Source organism: Sarcophilus harrisii, chromosome 1 (genome assembly GCF_902635505.1).
Source record: "Sarcophilus harrisii chromosome 1, mSarHar1.11, whole genome shotgun sequence".
Classification (NCBI taxonomy): domain Eukaryota; kingdom Metazoa; phylum Chordata; class Mammalia; order Dasyuromorphia; family Dasyuridae; genus Sarcophilus; species Sarcophilus harrisii.
The window spans coordinates 597,244,766-597,268,060 of NC_045426.1; the positions used below are offsets into that span (position 1 = coordinate 597,244,766).

Consider the following 23,295-nt stretch of genomic DNA (forward strand, 5'->3'; position numbering starts at 1 on the left):
AAATTTCCTTTCTCAAAGTACTTTCTACTATTTCATTAAACACTGATGGCATAGGAAAGATAAATTTGATTATCCCCATTTTAAAATTCCAAATATGAGGACTCTAGGAGCTAAATGATTTGCTTTAAGGCCATATAATGAGCTCAGATGATCAAGTCTTTGACCTAGGTCTCCTAATTCCTTGAGAAAGAGTTTTTGACTCATGGATCGATCAGCTAGTTCAATTTCAGGGATAACCAGGTCATCTGATGGTCACTGAGAGAAAATTCTCTCCAAAAAGTCTTAAAATAATAAATTTTTTCCTTCTCAATCAGTCATTCCCCCATCTCTTTGTGTTCCCTCAGAGGTCCATGCCCAGTCTCAATCCCATTGTGAAATTTTCATTCCGTAAAGCAAAAGTCAATCTCTTCTTGAAAATGATTTTTTTTTCTCTCTCCTAAATCAAATTTCTTTCCACAAAACTAAATGTGGGGCTTCCTAACCAAGAGAGGGTGATCTGCTCTGATAGTGTTTGTTTGTGTGTGTGTGTGTGTGTGTACACATATACACAAATATATATATATATATATTTATATATATATTTGTCTGAAAGTAAACTGCATTCTTCAGCATGCAGTTAAGAGCAACATAGCATGGCCAAGGAGGATAAAGAGAAAAATTTACACCCCAATACCCTGGGTCTTTAAGGAAATAGAATGACAAAGTATATTTAAACTCAAAAAGAAAGTAACTCAATATGAGGTCAAAATATAGTGATTTTCTAATATTTTGCAAGAGATGTGTGTCATGATGTTCTTCCTTTCATTGAAAGTTGAGTAGGTACAATGTAGAGTCTAAAAATTGGTGACTATGTTTGTATTTTTTCAATCACTAAGGTTAGTGAACTCAACTATATTTTTTTTAAAGAAATCTCACAGTAGAATGTAAGCTTCTTGAGGCAGTAAACTTCAATTTTTTCTGTACACATAGGGTCTAAATCCAGGGTTGATGTATCATACAAGTGATAAAAGCATGTTGACTGATTGATTATTCCCACTAATTCTAGTAATTATTAAAATTCTATTGATGTAATTGAGGTATTCAAAATATGACTAAATTATAAAAGTAAATTTGTTCTAAAATAAAATTTAAAAAATTTGTCATTCATGATACTTTTTGTAGAACTAGTTCATATAACTGCAACACATAAAGATAGCTTCTAGAAATTACATTCTCTGTCTTGCTGGATTTCTATTTCTCTAGATCTCTTTCTTTTTGTTTACCAGTGTCTACCCCACCCCTCACTTCTTTCTCTGCCTCTCTTTTTCATCCTATCATTGACATTTATACACACACACACACACACACACACACACAAAGCAGTTTTAGTATAGCATATCTTTCTCCACAAATACATATATATGTAAATTTAAATAGTCCTAACATACATATGTGTAAGTACTAAAGAAAAGCTTATTGAATTTAAAGAAAATAACCAGAAAAAAATATTTAGACCTCATTAATACTTCATATTTTCCAAATTTATCACACAAAGTTCAACTCTTACAATATAGATGGGCTGAAAGTAAAAACTTGAATTTATAATATCACAAATTCTATACATAATATCACAGTAAAATAACATACACATAAATGTGCATGAGATACATACTGGACCTATGACTTCAATGGTACCTACTCTGAAATTTATAATCTTAAATGCTTAGGGCACAAAAATATTAAATGATTAATCATCACATAATGAGTGTATTATAAGTATAATTGAAAGCAGCTCTTTAACTAATATACTATGTGCCTTTTATACGTATGTGTATGCAAGAAATGAAAGTTGTGAAAATGTTTTGTATTTTGTATGACAGTGTACAACTTTTATTTTTAGAAAAAATGCAAGTTTCACTTACCTTATTTGTATTCACAGCTGTGATAACCCACACACACTGTGCATTGCTATCATATTGGAATGGAAAGTTGGGAGATGTGAAGGTACCACTTGGTCCTTGAAGATTAGAGCCGCATGTCTTTACTGCAAAAAGAAATTGTATCTTCAATAATACTATATTCAATTCATGTATCAACATGCTAACATATTTACAAAAATAATTTGTATACAAAATTACACAATCATAACCCCATTGAATGATATTGTAATTTCCCTTATAATATTCTAATGGCATAACATCAAAATTAAAATGTTGAGGGTTTTTTTCCTGAGTTCATGAACTCAATCTCTTCTAGATAAATTGAAAGCTGGTCATGAATAATACATGTGAGATATGATAAACTCTGTACTCATTTTAAATAGGTTAGTTTAATTTTTAAAAGGTACACTAACTAGTCCAATAGTTTGCTGACAAAACTCTACAAACCAAAGAAAAAACTTGGATTAATTGAAAAAGTTAATTAGCAAATACTGTCATTGGTTCAATTTATTGAGCACCTTTAGGGCATATGGCATCTTTTTTATATTGCTTTAAAAGCAAAATTTTTGCTTGTTTACATATAATAGTTAATTTTCTGAGTCTCAGAAACAACTTAGAATTATTGTGATGAGTACACAGATCAAGCTAATTAAATGTACAATGAGGGACATTAAATGAATGAATTAACATCTATTGATATTTTTAAGAGGCACATTTTGCAAAAGCAATATTAAGAGAAATATATCTTTAATCCAGAAGTCATAAAAAGCATTTGAAGAAAAAAAATGAATAATTACTTCTATTATTGACTTTGATGCATATCATTTAAAATTTTGAAAAGTATCACTCTCTCTCTTTCTCTCTTTTTCATCTCTATCCCTGTATATATATATAGAGAGATATAGATATAGATATAGATATATATCTTCATACATAGACTCCATATATAAATGGACATTGACTGAGACAACCAATTAATCATTACAATTCATTGTTAATAAATTAACTAAGAGAGAACATCTCTATTAAATCATTCAGTTAAGAGTGAGTAAAGAGCTTGTGCAGTAAAAAGGGGTCTCAATCCCGTATCCTTAGTCTTTTACTGAAATTCCCACCCTTCTCAGAAATTTTTTGAGTTTGAGCCTTTCAGTTTACCTGATTGTTTTAATAAGGAGTATCATAGAAACAATATTTGTACTGACTTTGCATTAGCAGGGATTGATTAATGAAAATTTTGAGTGCTTTCAGGTATAGGGACCAAGAAAAAGTTCACCTAGACTTCCAAGAAAATCACCTGTGTTTCAGTGATTCTGAAAGAAATTTTGATGTTCCTTTGTAGAAAGGGATAACAAGAAATTTTATACAGACCCTAACTGGATGACTTTTTGCACTGAGAGAATTAAGGAGTCTTTTCTCCAGGTAGTTTGCTATCTTACATAAAGGATAAGGATATAACTTTTAGTCAATCACAGTCCCTTAATTGTTATAGAGAGAGTAGCTTTTTCCTTCTAAGAAGGGAAACTTGATATTCTTTTCCTTTTCCTTTACTTTATTGTGTTCAGGTTAGGGATAACCTTTTGCAAGCATCAAATTGGGCAGAAGGGAAAAGAAATGAACATTTATATAGTTGTATTATTGTATACTATGTGCTAGAATTTGGGCTAAGTGCTTCATTAATATTCTCTATATGTGTTAATAATAATAATAATAAAAATAGGAGGAGAAGTAGCTCACATTTATATAGCACTTACTATATGCCAGGCATTGTGCTACACTTTTATAATGATCTCATATGATTTTTACAACAATCCTCCCAAGTAGGGACTGTGATTTCCCTCCTTTTAAAGTTGAAGAAATTGAGGAAAACACAATGAAGTGATTTGCCCAAGAATACAAAGGAAGTATCTGAGGATGCATTTGAACTCTAATATTCTTGACAGTAGGCCCAGTGTTTTATCCACTGTGCCACATATATGGAAAAGAAGGGAAAGGAAGGGAAGGGAAGAGGAAACACATTTACTAAGCTCTCACTATGTTTCAATTATTATGCTAAGAATTTTACAAATAATAGCTCATTTGACCCACACAATCACCCTAAGAGGTAAATATTCTCATTACCATCATTTTACAATTGAAGAAACTGAGAAACACAACAGGCTAAATAATTTGTTCAGGATCATGCAGCCAAAAAAATCTGAGATCATATTTGAACTAAGTTTTTCTTAACTCTAGGTCAAAGACTCCACTGTATCACCTAGCTTCCTCTATTAATTTATTAGAAGAGCATTGCCATTTACTTGAAAGTTATACACTTGCTTAAATAAATCTGAATTATACTAAACCCTATGTTAACTTTACAATTCAATACTGTGCTCTTTCTGTTCACTCCTGCCCCTTTTCTCTACAGCCTCCCATTCCCACTCATTACTACCAAAAATAAATTAATTTTAACTTAAATTAAATTAATGTTAATTAATGCTATCACTAATTTATGGGCAATATATGAGACAACCAGTAAGATACAATTCTTAGGGTTTAGACACCCTTAAAGTGGAACTGAATTAACTGTGGAAAACTGATAATTTCAAAGTAATGATGAATAAATTCTGAGAAACTTGAAGTGATCTAGAATTTAAAAATAGTTCCACAAACTTTTTCCCCCCAAATCCCTGCAAAAATTCTTTATCCTATTACCTCTTTTTAAAGCCTGATTTATCAGTCCAAGGACAATGATAACTTCAAAAGCTTTCTAAGTAATGTCAATGATTTCCTAATCTAATGATGATTAGAAGATAGACATTAGGAGGCAGAATTAAATCATTATTTTTGGCAAAAACCCAACTACATTTATATGAGACACTTGGTGTATCATGTTAATAACAGATAGGAAATATGAACTAAAAATAATCATTTGAGCTCAATGACCAATATTTTCAAATATCATAATGTCATCTGTATAAAGGATGAGGTTGAGCATCCTTTTGTGTTTCTGCATGAATTATTATAATATGTTAAAATACAAGTCATTTCTCACTTTCCATTCTTTAAAAGATGGTGTCAGTATGAACCACTATATAGAATCTCCAATCCCTCTATTTTTGTCCACCTGCATTTTTGATTTCCCTCACAGGATAATTGTACACTATTTCAAAATCCAACTCTTTTTATACAGCAAAATAACTGTTTGGACATGTATACATATATTGTATTTAACTTATACCTTAACATATTTAACATGTATTGGTCAACCTGCCATCTGGGGGAAGTGGGGGGAAGGAGGGAAAAAGTTGGAACAGAAGGATTTGCAACTGTTAATGCTGAAAAATTACCTATGCATATATCTTGTAAATGAAAAGCTATAATAATAAAAAAAAAAAGAAGAAGAAAGGTGGTGTCAGTAAATTTAGTTCTGAAATTAGGAAAACAACCTTTTTTTGGTAAGTTTCACAGGAAGTGAGCATAGACTAGAAATGATTTTTTTTCCCCTGGGAAAATGACTTTGTGAACACTTAAACCCTTAGATTAATTTTGCTTTTTATAATTAAAATATTTTATTTAAAATTTATTTATTCATAACCACTTTATATATATATATATGTATGTATATGTATATTTATCTATATCTATATAATGGAAATAAGATTTCCTACTCCACTTCTGAAATATTTTTGAGATTAAAAGAATTCATGGTTATGCTTTGAGCAGTTCATTAGTCTAAGAGCTCAAGTGTTCATTGATAAGAAAGCAATGTTGTATAGTGGAATGGACATTTGACAGAACATAAGGAGGCTTTCAATTCTATTCTGAATTACTATTAAGGAGTACTACTCCTTAGTTACTACTAAGGAGATGAATGACATTGAAAAAAAAAATCATTTTTTTCTGAAACTCAGTTTAATTATCTATAAAATGAGTTCTTTACAGATCTGACATTCTGTGCTCTCCCTCATCATGATTCCTCCCAGTGAGTGTAATGAAATAAGTAAAGATAATTTACAACCAGAAAGTTGTATATTATAAAGTTCTAAATAACTTGGATTTTCATGCTCCTAGAGAAGACCTTCTTGTGATTATTAAAATATTTAATTAAATATGTATAAATGATATAGATGTCATTTAAAAATCTAATTTGGTAGAATTTTATACACATACACATTCATTTTTAACAAGTGGATGACATTTGCATGAGAGCTAGACAAAATCTACTTATGGATTTTTTCGTGATGGCAGATGATAACTCAGAATATAACCACTTAGGCCTCCTGAAGACCTGGTGGACCAAATAGCCAACCCATTTCTTTTGTTTTTGTCACCTCTCTCTGGTATTAAGAAAAGTTGTCTGACATGATTTGTAGATAGTTGGTTAGTTCTGATTGTCAGCTCCAACTATATTAATGTCTATGACAGCTGTATTAAGAAGTGAGACAATCGGGTCCTCAAACTTTTTAAATAGGGGGCCAGTTCACTGTTCCTCAGACTGTTGGAGGGCCGGACTATAGTAAAAACAAAAACTTTGTTTTGTGGGCCTTTAAATAAAGAAACTTCATAGCCCTGGGTGAGTGGGATAATTGTCCTCAGCTGCCGCCTGGCCCGCGGGCTATAGTTTGAGGATCCCTGCTAGATTTTCTGTAGACAATATAATGGCTGATTTTAAGAAATAATCAAAAGGAAAGGCCAGTATCCTCTATAATATGCAATAAAGAAATCTGAACACTTTACATCTCTCACATTCCTATACAAAGAATTGCACAAATAATAGTTTTTCTTATTGATAAAAATATGTATTTGATCTGTGATGGAGATGACATATCCATCTCCTCTAAATAGGGGTTGGGCATAGAAGCAGGTATAGAAATGAATATATTTAACTAGAAAATGGTTATTTCCAAGAAATTATGTAAGTGGACCATAGAAGTATGCATCTCCTAGCTACTAACAATTTCTAGCTAGTATATCAACATCTCAATATACACTTATTTATATTTACAACTACATTAATTTCACAGTATCTTTAAATCATCTTCTAGAATCTTCTACTTGTATTTCTAAAGAGTAGATAAATATCCAGTGGCTGGTGAGATTTATCTACATGTTTTTCTTCCCATTTCAGAAACTGCTTGATTCAGTCATTCTTGACCTGGAATTTTGCACCTCAAAGAGATCATGAATAAATTTCAGGGGGTCCATGAACTTAGATGAGAAAACAATATATTTTTATTTTCATTAATCTCTAATTGAAATATGGCATTTTCTTCAATTATTATTCTGAGGCCAAAAGGGTCTATCACACACCTTCACACACATACATACATATGCACATACAGTTAAGGACTGGTGATCCAGCCTTTCTTACATAGCCACTACATAAATCATAAATACTAGAAATAAAATTTAATCATCATTTGTATTGTATTTTCTGTTTTTCAATGAACATTAAATATATATGATGCTTCTTTAATGCTCACAACATTCTGATAGAAGTACCATAGATGTCATCATCCCATTTTATAGATGAGAAACATGAAATTCAAAGAGGCTAAAAGACTTTCCCATGCACATACAACTACTTATTCCAAAGAAGAATTTGAACCCAGGTCTTTTCCATAGAATCCAACATATTTTTATTTATTTATTTACTGTATTATGCTGCCTGCCATCAGAGTCAATTCACATCTAATAATCATTCAGTTAGAAACATACTAGACTCTTAATAAATGCTTGCCCAATTGATTAACATGATATTTTTCATTCACTGGAATGTAGTTTGAATATAGAATCCAAAGAGAGGGTTAAAATCTTTATTCTCTCACTAGCATCTGTTGTGATACAGGAGCCACCTGCCAGTGCCTGCTAGAAGTCCAAATCAGACCTGTCAAACCTGCTGGTTCTTCTTGTAATTCTTATGCTTCTTTGCCATGCCCTTCTCTGAACTTGATAGACTGTGGCCTGCACTGATGTATGTCCCACATTCAGGCACCATAATGTAATGTCTGGATTAGCTTTCTGGATAATCTCTGGACAGGACTTGGTCTTTAGGTGGAGAAGTGAGGAAGGCAGGAGAACCACCATGAGGCTAGTCAAAGATGGAGTCTGGAGTCTGGAGTTTGGAGCCTGAAGTCTTGTCTGTGTGTCTGAAAGAGAGTCTTCTATGTCTGAGACTCTCTTAAATACCTCAATATGATTGCATCACTACAGTACATTGAACATAGGCAACCATTACATCACCATATCACATTAAGTATATGTTTAAAGAACCATTATTTCACACTGAGTAGGTGCTTAACCATAAGCTGTCCTTGATTCAAGTATACCTTTTCAGAGTTCTAGCTAGGCTTGACTACCTATCAGTTACAACCATTATATGACATTTTAAGGGGAGACAATGCTTTAAACTCAACATGCCAGCTTACAAAAGAAGCTCAAGTAGCTTTGAGAGAAGTTGAATGGGCTTTTGTTGGAATCTTTACAAACTGTTAAGCCATTAGAGTTAATAGAGACAATAATTATCTAATTTGGAGTGGTTCAATATGATTGATTTGATTTTAGAAGGAGATATTTTGGGCCAGAACTTGAAACAAGGTACTAAGTACAACTGATAGAAACAATGCTTGTGTTCACACCTTTAGAGAGCTCATAAGTATCTAAGTACTCAATGGAGTTCACACGTTTGGGAGATTTCAGGGATTAGTATGAGATATCCGAATTCACACCTCCCTTGAAGTTCTTAGGGCCAGAGAGCACTCTGGGAGATAACCCAGAATCCCTCTCTCTCCAGAAGGAGAAGTTAACCTTTGGGAGATCATATATATATATAGGAAGCTCTTAGAGCTTGAAAGAGTTACTTGGGAACATTCCCTGGGGTTGGAGAGGAGCACTCTGGGAGGAAGCCCACAAGCCCTATCTTTGAGGAAAGAGAGATTCATTGCATCTTTCAACTTGGTGCTGGCTGTAGGTTGAAGCAAGCAGAGACAGAAGCCAAGGACAAAGCTGCAAGAGCTCTTGGAACCAAGGAGAGAGATAGGCCTGAGCTAACCGGGCTATATTGAAGGACACAATAAAAGATCTGAACTTTTACCAGCTGGCTGCAATTTTGGAGTAATTATTGATTGTAACTGAAAATAAGGCCGCCTCCAGAAAACCTCCCCGAGAAACCCTTTCTCCCAGAGAGAAGCATCTTATTATTATTTTAAAGAAGAAAAAGCACCAATAGGCTTTATCCAATGTGGTTGAAAGAGTTACTCAAAAACCCTTAGAAATATCAGTTTTTGCTACAAAAGAGGCACCCACAGCAGTCCTTCATCAAGGGCATGGTGTGATAGAGTGAGTAAATGTCCCAGCACAACTAGAACAAAGTCTTACTTCTTAACCAGTGCTTGTGGCTAGAATTTTATTAAAGGCCATTAAGTGTTAAGAGGCAGGTAGTACAATTATCTGGGATAAACCCTGATAAGATAATCACCTTTTTATACCAATAGACAAATTAATGTATGCTGTGAAACCATCCCAGAGCTCAAATTTTCTTGGCCACAGCTCCAAATTTTACACATGGGTCTCCATTAAAGATAACCTGGTTATTACATAATTGGCAATGAATTTTTGAAGAAAATGTTTCTAAGGTTGCTCTAAAAGGACCAACTATCTTTACAGATGCATTCAAACATAATATCTGTGCTGTATATTCCCATGACTCAACTATAAAGAAAGTAGTCAGAACTCCTTTTTAGTCCACTCAGCAGAATGAATTGTATACAATCATGCTAGCTCTTACTTATTATCCAGGAGATATAAATATAATATCTGATTCAGCTTATTAAGCAGGTGTGGTACAAAGAATTTCCACAGCCCAAATAAAATTCGTAGCCTCTAATAAAGGGGTCCTCAAACTATGGCCCACGGGCTAGATGCAGCAGCTGAGGATGATTATCCCCCTCACCCAGGACTATGAAGTTTCTTTATTTAAAGGCCCACAAAAAATGTTTCTGTTTTTACTATAGTCTGGCCCTCCAACAGTATGAGAGACAATGAACTGACTCCCTGTTTAAAAAGTTTCAGGACCCCTGCTCTAATATATATCAGCTCTTTAAAAAACTTCAAGAGCAAGTGAGAAAGCATCCAGGTAATATTTATATCTTGCATATCACTCTCATTGTGGACTTCCAGGTCCTATTTTTAATAGTAATTCAAAGGCAGATAGCCTTCTAATTATGTTGGCCAATACTAGCTTATTTTAGGCAGCCCAAGAATCTCATTCTAAATATCATCAGGTTGCTCCAGCTTTACATTTGCCATTTGGGATAACAAATGAGGAAGGTAGGACATAGTAAAAGGCTACTGTACAGTTTGCCTTTCTTTCCATGCTCCTATATTCCCTCCTGGGGGAGAAAACTCTTGTGGTTTGAGAATCAATGAAATTTGGCTAAAGGATGTAACTTATTATAACTCTTTTGGGCATCTATCTTTTATCCATGTTGTAGCAGACACCTTTTTAGGATTTACTTTTGCAATACTAGCATCAAAAGAGACAGTCTGAGTGGTCACTGAATTCCTTATACAAGATTTTGTCATCAGGAGTGTACCACAAGTAATAAAATCAGATAATGGACCTGCATATACTTCTAAATATTTTACACACTTTTGTGCACAGTATAAGATTTTACATACCACTGGTATACCTTTTAATCTCAAGGACAGGCAATAGTAGAGAGGAGAAACAGAGACATCAAGATGCTTCTCCAAAAACAAAAGAAAGGGAGAGCCACAGGTAACCCTAGAGAACTTTTAAATGTAGCTATCTACATGACTAATTTTTGATTTTTGATAAAGATGCACTGGCTCCAACAGATATATAGTTAATGTGATATGGTGATGTAATGGTTGCATATGCTCAGTGCATTGTAGTGATATAATCATACTGAGGCATTTAAGGGAGTCTCAGACACAGAAGACTCTCTCTCAGCCACAGCTACAGACTCCAGATTCCAGACTTCGGACTCCATCTTGAACCAGCCTTGTGGCAGCTATCCTGCCTTCATCACTTCTCCACCTAAAGATCAAGGCCTTTCCAGAAATTCTCCAGAAAGTTAGCCCAGACATTACAAGCAACCTGTGAGACCTTGAACAAATTCACTAATCTCACCAGCCTTCAGATTCCTCAAATGTAAAAGGAGGAAACTAAACTAGATAACTTTGAAGTTTCTCTTTTTGCTCTACATCTTAAACTTATGATATAGCACAAGCCCTAATTTGGGGAAATTTTCAATTCTCTGTTCAGCTTTTTTTGTAGAGAGAGTGATTATAAATAAAAGTAGCTATGATTATTTTTGACTGATTATAGATATCTTTTAAGTGTTTTTAAAAATAATATACTTAGGATCTTCTAGCAATCATTTTAATATATCACTAGTACACTAGTACTATTCACACCACAAAATATAACACAGGAAATGACAATCTATGGCATAAATATTACTGATACATTTGAGATAAGGTTGAGGCCAAGCTTCAGTAAAAATATGAAATGATAACGACTTCGATTTATATTCACAATATTTTAAGTTTTGTACTTGCAAAGCAAGATATATGACTCAAAACAGCCTATTAAATGAAAACCAAATAATTTCCTGATACTGGACTAAAAATGAGTGATTCCTTTCAAGTATCCTGTTTATTTTATTTTATTTTTTACTGGAAACAGGGATACAGCGTACAAAAAAAAATCCATACATATGTATAGATAATATTTTGGAATAGAGACCTACCTATTCCAATTGTTTCTTTGTCAAGTTCTGTGATTTTAGAAAGTGGAATACACAGGTAGGACAGGAGCATGGGGATACTGAAATATAGAAGAAGAAATATGAATTTTGAGTTCTACTTTTGGCTCAGTTGCTAGCTATATCACCTCAGGCAAATAATTTAATGTCTCTGGTACCCAATTTCTGTACTTGTCAAATGACAGAATGTTTGAGATCCCCTTTAGCCCAAAAGATCAAGTTAATATTTTTAAAGTGGTTTGTATACTTTAAATCTACCATGTAAATTTTAGAAATTATTTTAATTAAAATTAATAGGTAGTTAATAATAATATTTTATGAATCTATGAAAAACATGTCCACTATGTGACATTTTCTGTTAGTCTAGCTATCCTTCCTTGGCTTACAGAAGGCTAAGATAAAAAGTCTACCATTAATAATTTTTAATTGATATGTAGGCAACAATATTTGCTTTTCTAAACCTAGGGGGCAAATATACTAGCCTGATTATCTGGCTTTAGGAAAATTCAGTCCTTCAAGATTTTAAATCCTTATAGATTTAAAAAGTTATGTTGTCAAAATTGAAAAATAGGAAGAAGCAAATCGAATAAAATATAAAGAGAAAACATCGGAGATGGATGAAATTGAGTTGTTTAAGCTGGGTGGTTTTAACTTATCCAAATCCTAGGAGATTCTAAAATGACATAGAGGCATCTCTAGGATTTTTATTCATATTATAACTCTGAGTGACATATAGAAAATCAATCTCTCTGTCTCTTTCTCTTTCTCTCTCTTTTTCTGTCTCTTTCTCTCTTTGTCGCTTTCTACCTCTCTCTTTCCTCCTTCCCTTTCTCCATTCCTCCCTCCCTCCCTTCCTCTCTCTCTTCTCTCTTTGCATCTTTGTACATATAATATTTACCCAATCTTTTAATGGTAGGAGATATTTCTATTTTTTGTTTTGTGTCCATAGTACCTAGAAATACTTTCCTTACTGAACTGAACTGAATAGATTCGAATAAGATATGTGCACAAATAAGCAGATTAAAAAAAAATAATAAAGGAGAGATCATTTTAAGCTAGGAGCATCCAGAAAAGCTTCATGGGAAGAAGGAGCATTTTATCTGGGATTTTAAGGATAAACTATTTTTCAGCATTAGAGAAAGTATGGATATATTATGGGGAATTGTATCAAAGAGAGAATATTTGAGCATATTTGAGCACATGATAGAGAAAAGCAAATGGTATTATACACCCTTTGGATTTCAGTTTCTACATCTGTAGAGTGAGTAGGGAATGGATAAGATGGTCCATAATAGGTCTTAACAGGAGTTGGGTTTTTTAAGTTGTTTTTATTTTTCTGATGACTATATTTTAATATAATTGGTTCCCTTTGTAATCTAATATGTAATATTTTATATGCAATTAAAAACATTATTCTGAGAAGGGTTCATCATAGGCATCTATGATACACAAAAATGTTAAGAGTGCCTTGCCTATAAAGTTCCTTCCACATTTAAAACTATAATCCTATATTGCATTTGTTACCTGTATTAATTTAGACCATTGTATAGTAAATTAAAATTTATAAAGTACATAATCAATGCATAAGGAGATTCACCCCCTTTTCAGATATGATAACTAGCTCAAAACATGAAAGTCTCTAAAATGGAACCAAGAGTAAACAAGATGGGCAAAAATCACATCCTAATGAATAATTTGTAAATCAATTATTTATTATGTGATTTCTTCCACAACCCCACATGGAAACACCAATATAAAGTTTTTCTAAGGTAAAATAAACTGTTATTTATGTAAAATATGGTAGTTTCAGTGCAAACTTACCAGTGGAAATATGCAACATGAATTCCAATTATTTGGTCATATAATGGGATTATTTATATTAATTTAAACCTAGTATATTGTGTCATTTAGGAATACCATAATACTAACCAAAACCTCAGCCAACAGTGTTATTGACTACAAAGAAAAAGTATATTCAATTGCATAATCATATTAGAACATAAAAATCATATACCTATAGCTGGAATAGATAACTTTTAAAATTACTTTTTTTTTTATTTAAAATTACTCTTCCTTTTATAGATGAATAAATTAAGTCTCAAACTAATTAAGTAATTTGCGCAAGATTAAACAGGTAGCAAGTAACAGAAAATGAACTTTAACCTAGTTCCTCTGACTCCAACTCTGACAACAAAAATAATAGGTAGTTTCTTTTATTTTTTATTCTCCCAATTAATACCAGGATATCTTTATATCCAAAGGAATATCTTCATGGAGAAGCAGTGGTCTACTTAAAATCTAGGTAAAAGACAGACAGCAATTCCAAAAAAGAAAAAGAGTTTATTAGTCTCCAGATTTTTCTAGTGGGACAGGTACTCTTATTCTAATACTGACATTAATTAAATAGACCTCAAAACATTATCAGAGTGAACAAGAGAATTTATCAGATTAAAATATCCATTTAAAAGATCCAACTTCCTTCAACAAAATCTGTTCCCACTGAACAATCTTTTTAGCTGTAAGTTAGACTCTTGATTGAACCTATTCACTCAGAGCAGTTTCTTGTACAAAAAACTAAATTAATTAATTGACCTTTTGATTTCTTCTTCTGAAGAACACATTACCCATGTGAATTTTTCCAACTCACTTGATTTTTCTATGCTTGTAAAATGAGAGAGCTGGGCTAAATGATCTTCAAGATCAGTATCATTAGTTGTTTAGAGTTAAATTACAACTGTTTAGGCCAGTGAAATCTAAACCCTTAACCTTGATCTGTACTAACTTCACCAGGTATTTGGACCTCTTCCTCTCATTCATCTTTGTTACAAAAACACTTAGCTATAGAGGACGGAGAAAGTAAAAAGAACCAGATTTCTAAGGATTTCCATTGTTAAGTTTTATTGTTTGAATATTGTAAATGGAATGACCTGACTCATGCTGAAGTAGTGGAGACATTAGTTTTCTTTTCTGATCAACAGGCTTTTTATTTTTATTTTTCTTCTTAAAAATGGAAATATGAAATTGTGCTACCAGAGAAAAGGAGGCAAAGAGAGATCGGTTTTTAATTTTTAATGTGGATTTTAAGCTAGCTGGCCAGATAAGACTTTTGTCCAAAGCATTTGGTACAGATAAACCAAGGCAAGAATCTTTTTTTTTTTTTTTTTTAAATAGTCTTTTATTTACAAGTTATATGTATGGGTAACTTTACAGCATTGACAATTGCCAAACCTCTTGTTCCAATTTCTCCCCTCCTTCCCCCCATCCCCTCCCCCAGATGGCAGGATGACCAGTAGATGTTAAATATATTAAAATATAAATTAGATACACAATAAGTATACATGACCAAACCATTATTTTGCTGTACAAAAAGAATCAGACTCTGAAATATTGTACAATTAGCTTGTGAAGGAAATCAAAAGTACAGATGGGCAAAAATATAGGGATTGAGAATTCAATGTAATGGTTTTTAGTCATCTCCCAAAGTTCTTTTGCTGGGTGTAGCTGGTTCAGTTCATTACTGCTCCATTGGAGCTGATTTGGTTCATCTCATTGCTGAGGATGGCCAGGTCCATCAGAACTGGTCATCATATAGTATTGTTGTTGAAGTATATAATGATCTCCTGGTCCTGCTCATTTCACTCAGCATCAGTTCATGCAAGTCTCTCCAGGCCTTTCTGAAATCATCCTGTTGGTCATTTCTTACTGAACAATAATATTCCATAATATTCATATACCACAATTTATTCAGCCATTCTCTAATTGATGGGCATCCTCTCAGTTTCCAGTTTCTGGCCACTACAAAGAGGACTGTCACAAACATTTGTGCACATACAGGTCCCTTTCCCTTCTTTATGATCTCTTTGGGATATAAGCCCAGTAGTAACACTGCTGGATTAAAGAGTATGCACAGTTTGATAACTTTTTGAGCATAGTTCCAAATTGCTCTCCAGAATGATTGGATGTATTCACAGTTCCACCAACAATGTATTAGTGTCCCTGTTTTCCCACATCTCCTTCAACATTCCGCATTATCTTTTTCTGTCATTCTAGCCAGTTTGACAGGTGTATAGTGGTATCTCAGAGTTGTCTTAATTTGCATTTCTCTGATTAATAATGATGTGGAGCATCTTTTCATATGGGTAGAAATAGTTTCAATTTCTTCATTTGAGAATTGTTTGTTCATATCCTTTGACCATTATCAATTGGCGAATGGCTTGATTTCTTATAAATTAGAATCAATTCTTTATATATTTTGGAAATGAGGCCTTTATCAGAACCTTTGACTGTAAAAATATTTCCCAGTTTATTGCTTCCCTTCTAATCTTGTCTGCATTAATTTTGTTTGTACAAAAATTTTCAGTTTGGTATAATCAAAATTTTCTATTTTGTGATCAGTAATGATCTCTAGTTCTTCTTTGGTCATAAATTCCTTCGTCTTCCACAGGTCTGAGAGGTAAACTATCCTGTGTTCCTCTAATTTATTTATAATTTAATTCTTTATGCCTAGGTCATGAACCCATTTTGACCTCATCTTGGTGTATGGTGTTAAGTGTGGGTCGATGCCTAGTTTCTGCCATACTAGTTTCCAATTTTGCCAGCAATTTTTGTCAAACAGTAAGTTCTTATCCCAAAAGCTGGGGCAAGATAATAATCTTATATGGGGTTTTAGCTAACTGGATTTTGCAAACAGAATAACCTAAATATACAGTTTTCTAGCGGGAAAAAAGGCAGATAAGGGGGCAAGGACACTGGATAGATGGACAAGCCATAATTCCAGGAAAGAATCATGACTTCGTTCTGACAGGATAGGGGTCAAGATAAGAACGTCAAGGGCAGGAGACAATGAGCAGTAGAGCAATACTCAAAATGAGGGGGAATTATCCTAGCAAGATTTGCAATAATGCATCTGGAGTTTATGACGCAATGGTATGTAAAAGTGGTCAGAGCTTCCAGATGTTTCCTTGCTCTTTTTTTAAACTCAATTTCCAGTTCTAATGGTAAGGAAGGGAGGTTGACTATGATTTTTTTTTTTTTTTTTTTTATCCAGGGATCAACAAAAAAAGAGTCTGATAAAAAATGAACATAATTGCTTTTACAAAAAATTTGATTTGCAAATAATTATTATCATTTTATTTTTACCACTGTCAAACTCTGCTCCTAACCTAAGAAAGAAAACATTCTTAGATAATGAATTCTGAAGAAGAGAAAGACAAGATTGTATCACCAGATTGATGGCATGGATACCTCTTACATTGCTTTAAAGAATGAGCTTAAAAAAAAAAAAAGCGATTTTTCTATCCAACATAGATGCTCAAATTTCTGGGTAGATATTATTTGATACCATAGGAACTAAGCCTACTTTAAAAAGAGGAAAAACCTATTAATGGCCAGAATTCCACACTGGGAGCATTAAGTGAATTGGTATCTGTGTAGGTTAGCCAATTCAATGTAATCTCAAAACCTTTCAGAAAGTTTTTCTTCAAGGATGTTATCTAGGGAAGCTGAAAGTTTCTGACATCTTTCTTATTTTCTGATCCATTTTGTTGTTGTTTTTGAACAAAAAATTTGCCTTGTTGCTATTGTTAATCATTTTAGTTGTTTTTGACTTTTCATAACTTCATTTGAGGTTTTCTTGGCAAAGATACACTTTTTACAATTCCTTCTCTAACTCATTTTAGAGATTAGGAAACTGAGGCAAACAGGATTAAATGATATTCCCATGATCACAGAGCTATTGTATCAGGACAGATTCAAATTCACAAAGGTAACTCCAGTCCTGGCACTTTCAACTATAGTTACAATAAACCTTAGTTGCCTGACTTTGATTGTATAATTGTATAAGATTGTATATTATATAAGATACAATAAGATAGAAATGCTGGGTCTGGAATCAGGAAGACTCATTTTTCTGAGTTCCAATCTGGGTGTCTACCTCAATTTCCAAATCTGTAAAAATGAGGTGGAGAAGAAAATATCAAACTTCTCCAGTATATTTACCAAGAAAAGCCAAATGGGGTTATAGAGGATTGTACATGACAGAAATACACAATAACACAGTGTTGCTGATAAAGATATCATTTCTAAAATATATAAAGAACTGTGTCAAATTTATAAGAATATAAGCTATTTTCCAATTGATAAATGATGAAAGGAAATGAACAATTTTCAGATGAAGAAATTAAAGCCATCTATAATCATGTGAAAAAAATTCTAAATCACTGTTGATTATGAGAAATGCAAATTAAAACAACTCTGAATTACCACCTCACATCTCTCAGATTGACTAAGATGAAGGGAAAAGATAATGATAAATGATGGAAGGAATGCGGGGAAAACAAACACAAATGCATTGTTGGTGGACTTGTGAAATGATCCAACTGTTCTGGAGAGCAATTTGGAACTATGACTAAGGGGGCTATCAAACTGTACATACCCTTTGATCCAGCAGTGCTACTAATGAGATTGTATCCCAAGGAAATATTAAAAAAAGGAAAAGTACTCACATGTGCAAAAATGTTTGTAGCAGCTCTTTTTTGTGGTAGCAAAGAATTGGAAAATAAGTACATACCCATCAGTTGGGGAATAGTTTAAGGGGAATAAGTTAAGTTGGGGAATAACTTAATAAGTTATGGTGTATGGAAATAATAGAATATTTTTTTTCTATAAAAATGATGAACCAACCTATTTTAGAAAGGCTTGGAAAGATTTATATGAACTAATGCTGAGTAAAACAAGCAAAATCAGTTGTATACAGAATTGCATACAATAAAATTGTAGACAATAACAGCAAGATTGTGTGATGATCAACTATGACAGACTTAGTATTTCTCAGTGGTTCAGTGATCTAATATAAGTTTTATGAGAGTAGATAGGAACTGGCTGGGCACCTTACTTGAGCTTCATTTTGAGAAAATCAAATGTTGCTTTATATTTTATTTTTGATTCCATGTTGTAACTGATTTCATTCTGCAACTGCCTGAGCTTTGTTTCTCTGTCTCTGAGTTGTCTGTAAGATCATGAGTTCAGAATTTTAGTTATACTCCCTGAGTCAAGTTTAAAAGTTGTTTACCCTATAAATCACTTTAATTGAAAGAAAACTGTTATCTCTGTACCACAAGTTACCTTTATACAATTGGAAAAAGTGTGTTATCCTTAAGAAATGCAAGTGTATGCCAGGGAATATATGGCCTGTTATCTTTGCAACTTTGGCTGTCCTTCATGAAAGTCTGATCTGTTATCAAAGTGACACTAACAAGCCATGCAAAAGAAAATCAATAGCAACAACATGCAAGAAAGAATTATTGCTAGCCCTGAATTTTAGACTTCAATCCAATCATTTATGTTAGTTCAGATTTTGTAAGGAATCATATTGTTTTCCACCCTACATGCTTTATGTTCTTAGTTATGTTGTACTTCCAAAAAATCTATGTAAATGTAAAAAAACTGTAAGCCTGACTTCAAGTTCTTATGACAGTCTGAGAGAACCATCTGATTCTTAATTGCTAACCTTACCAGCAAAGAAAAGATTTGGCCAACTAAGAAATTCTTCCCTTAGCCTTAAATATATCAGAGGAGAGAATAGAGGACATAGAACAGCAAAAATTAACAAAACAAAACACAACTTTTTTCCTCAAGTCTCATTCCAGTTTTCAATCCTATGTTCTCATAAATATCACAATTCTCCATAAACTCACTAACAAGAAGCATGCGTTTGACATTAGATTTGCCAACTCAGACAGAGATCATTAATAACTTTGGAGAGAGAAATTTTGATTGGATGATTGACACAAAAGGCAAATTATAAAGAATGAAGTGTGTATTTTACATTTCTTTACTTTGCTATTAATGTCTGAACCCAAGGTTCAGGGTGACCTTTTTAAACCTACTTTTGTAAACTTGCTATTTAGCTGAGGAATGGAACAATAAAATCCCTTGTTTGTTGACAAGACCTAGTTGTTGTTGTTGTTCTTTTTTCCCCTATAAGACACACCCTGATCTCTTATCTGTCTACTGTGCTTTACAACCTAACTACCTGAGGAAGACCAAATTCCTCATCTTTATCATCTATTAATTTGCTAACTGAAGTCCAAAATTTCAATATAAAAACTCTCCCAACCTTTTATTAATTACAAGACTCTCTCAGAGTCTAGTTTTACTTTTGTATTAATAAAATCTCTGTGACAACAAGAGAATCTCTTTGAATTCTTTTCCACCTACTATGAACCATTACTCTTGGACATAACACTATCTTCTATTTAAGGATAATGAACATATAACAAACAAGTGTTTATGGTTTCCATTGTTTAGGAGCAACTTTTGAGTTCAGTGTCATCTTTGTTATGGGAACTAAGTCAGGAATTTCTGATTTTAACAAAGGGAACATCAATTAAGTGTCAGAAGACTTGTATCATAGCATCACAGGTTTCAACCTTCCACGCCCTACTGGCAGCTCAGACTTCCCGCTGGAATGTGGAGAACCCTCTCTTTGATGTCAGACTTTCCATCTCCTGCTGCACCTGTCCTTTAAGGGAAGAGAAGCAGCACTCTCCACTTAAAGAGATATATATTCTCATACTTAGTCATAACCTTCAGGTCCCAGTTACTAAAGCTCTTATAGATCATCATCTAAACCCTATTACTCACACCCTTTTTGCTACCCTATTCTACATTCCCATTTTCAACTCTCCCACCTCAAAGTTTCATCCTAACTTTACCTGGCCCTTCCACTGTGCTTTCTGATAAAGCTATTCCATAAGCAAAAAATGTTTTCATCTTAAAGCTTCCTTTCTTGCTCCTTGCATTTTTGAGCTCTTACTGAAATACACCTTTCCCCCCATGATGCAATGTCTTTGGCCACACTGTCCAATGCTGATTGCATCTTCACTCTGTAGGTTATCTTTTGAGGTAGAAGAGTTTGAATACTTTTTTACTTCCTGCTGCTTCTTCCAGAGTCCTCCTTTTATTTATTACAGTAATCTCTCTTGCTTTGAGTTTCATCCAGTTCATATCTACCCCTCAAACAAAATTCAATTCCTTTGTCTACAGACACTCAGTTCTCTTTCCTTTTATTTTCAATGAGTTTATACCTGACTTACAAGTTTTCTTTCTTCTCCAACTCTATATAGATATTAATTTTCCCTATGATGCCATAATTACTCAGTTTCTTCACTTGCTCCACTCTCCTTAATTCTTGCTCACTCAAACTCGGACCCCCACAAAGATGCTTATACCTTTGATCTTGCTATAACCCACAAATCTTCTGCCTTTATATTAAAAAAATGTGAAATCCTTCTTTCTGACCATAATCTATTGCTTTTTGCCACTCTCTCTGCTTTCTTTTACATAACTCCATGTTTCAGCCTCACTGTGATCTTAGATACTTTTGATAAGGGGAGCCCCAAAATTTTTTCTCTTTTTCTCTCTCTCTGACTTTGGAGGGAATGCTAAGCTCTCCCCTGAGAGACCCTCCCCCCCAGGGAATCAAGATAAAGTGGGTTTTATTCAGTTATCTAGGTGAGACTGATTGAGTCCAGGACTACTCTTAATCTTATTGAGTTGGAAATTAGCCTAGAGATACTCATTCAATTCTAAGATTTTTCTATTCTGATTCCAGCTCAAACTACTCTCAGCCCCATCAAGAGCAGCTTCTAGCCAAGGTTTCAATTATAAAAAGAGGCAACTTGGGGCTCACTCTTTTCAGAGGACCTAATATGCCATGCCAAGGAATCTCTCTCTCCCTTTGGCATTAGCTGCAACAAGACCTTATTCACCTTCTCTGCTAAGAAAGGATTTTTCTGCTAAAAACTTTATATCCCTCTGTTGGGACCTTGCCACCAAGGAATTCAGTCTTTCTAGTAACGGCTGACTTCCCAATGCCACTAAAAAACTTCTTTTTGCCAGTCTAGCTTTTCAGGTTCATAAATTCCTTTATGAAGGACTTCTGTGCTGGCCAAAGGGGTTCCCACAACTCCTTGCCTCCCTCATTTGGTTCAAATGAAGAGGTTTGGTGTTCTATCTCCAAATGATGAGGTTTGGCACAGGGTTCCCTCGATTCCCTAAGGATTTGGTGCAGGTTTCTGAGTTTATCATTCCACCAAAATTGCTCTCTGGAAAATTATTAATGATCCCTGAGTTACCACATCCAAAGGACTTTTCTTAGTCTTCATTCTCCTGGTTTTCCTCATACCCTTTAATCTGTTTGATTGCTCTTTCCTATATAATCTTTTCTCTCTTGAGTTTCAAGACACCACTCTTTTTTTGTTCTCTTCCTGCCTGACAGCTACTTCTCTGTTTCCTTTGCTGGATCCTCCTGTAGACCATACCCTCTAATTATAGAGCTGTATTCTGGGACCTATTTTTTTCTCCCTTTATATTGCTTCACTTGGACATTTTATTAACTCACATAGATTTAATGATAATCTTTACCTGATGACTCTTGTTTCCTTTTTTTTTTTTTTTTAATAGCCTTTTATTTACAGGATATATGCATGGGTAACTTTACAGCATTAACAATTGCCAAACCTCTTGTTCCAATTTTTCACCTCTTACCCCCCCACCCCCTCCCCTAGATGGCAGGATGACCAGTAGATGTTAAATATATTAAAATATAAATTAGATACACAATAAGTATACATGACCAAAACGTTATTTTGCTGTACAAAAAGAATCAGACTCTGAAATATTGTACAATTAGCTTGTGAAGGAAATCAAAAATGCAGGTGTGCATAAATATAGGGATTGGGAATTCAATGTAATGGTTTTTAGTCATCTCCCAGAGTTCTTTTTCTGGGTATAGCTAGTTCAGTTCATTACTGCTCCATTAGAAATGATTTGGTTGATCTCGTTGCTGAGGATGGCCAGGTCCATCAGAACTGGTCATCATATAGTATTGTTGTTGAAGTATATAATGATCTCCTGGTCCTGCTCATTTCACTCAGCATCAGTTCGTGTAAGTCTCTCCAGGCCTTTCTGAAATTATCCTGTTGGTCATTTCTTACAGAACAGTAATATTCCATAATATTCATATACCACAATTTATTCAGCCATTCTCCAACTGATGGACATCCATTCAGTTTCCAGTTTTTAGCCACTACAAAAAGGGCTGCCACAAACATTCGTGCACATGCAGGTCCCTTTCCCTTCTTTATAATCTCTTTGGGATATAATCCCAGTAGTAACACTTCTGGATCAAAGGGTATGCACAGTTTGATAACTTTTTGATGACTCTTGTTTCCTGTCCATCTCTCTGCTGACCTCCAATTTCAAATTTCCAACTGCCTTTCAGATATTTCAAATTGAATAAATAGTAGATAATTTAAACTGAATATGTCAAAGACAACATTACTTCTTAGTCCCTTAGGCTTACAACTTGTGAGTCATCCTGAATTTTTCCCTATTTCTCATTCTGTTCCAAAGTTTACTGTTATATAGCTTGTATTGCATATATTTGTTTGCACTTTGTCTCTATCATTAGACTGTAAGTTCCTTAAGGTAAGAGATTGTCTTTTGCTATTATTTTATTAGTATCTGACAGGCAATAGGTACTTAATAAATGTTTATTGATTAATTGATCGATGCTGTTGTTAAATGAAACTTGTTTGCAG

General features: G+C 33.7%; 1 protein-coding gene across 2 annotated transcripts in view; it reads right to left on the minus strand.

Moving 5' to 3' along the window:
* CSMD3 (CUB and Sushi multiple domains 3) overlaps window positions 1-23,295 on the minus strand; it is a 1,575,929-nt gene that overhangs the window by 789,194 nt on the left and 763,440 nt on the right. For both annotated transcript variants that reach the window (XM_031954893.1, XM_031954946.1), the window contains one exon: window positions 1,902-2,023. In XM_031954893.1, the coding sequence (XP_031810753.1) occupies window positions 1,902-2,023 (122 nt within the window). The remainder of the gene's footprint in view (window positions 1-1,901; window positions 2,024-23,295) is intronic.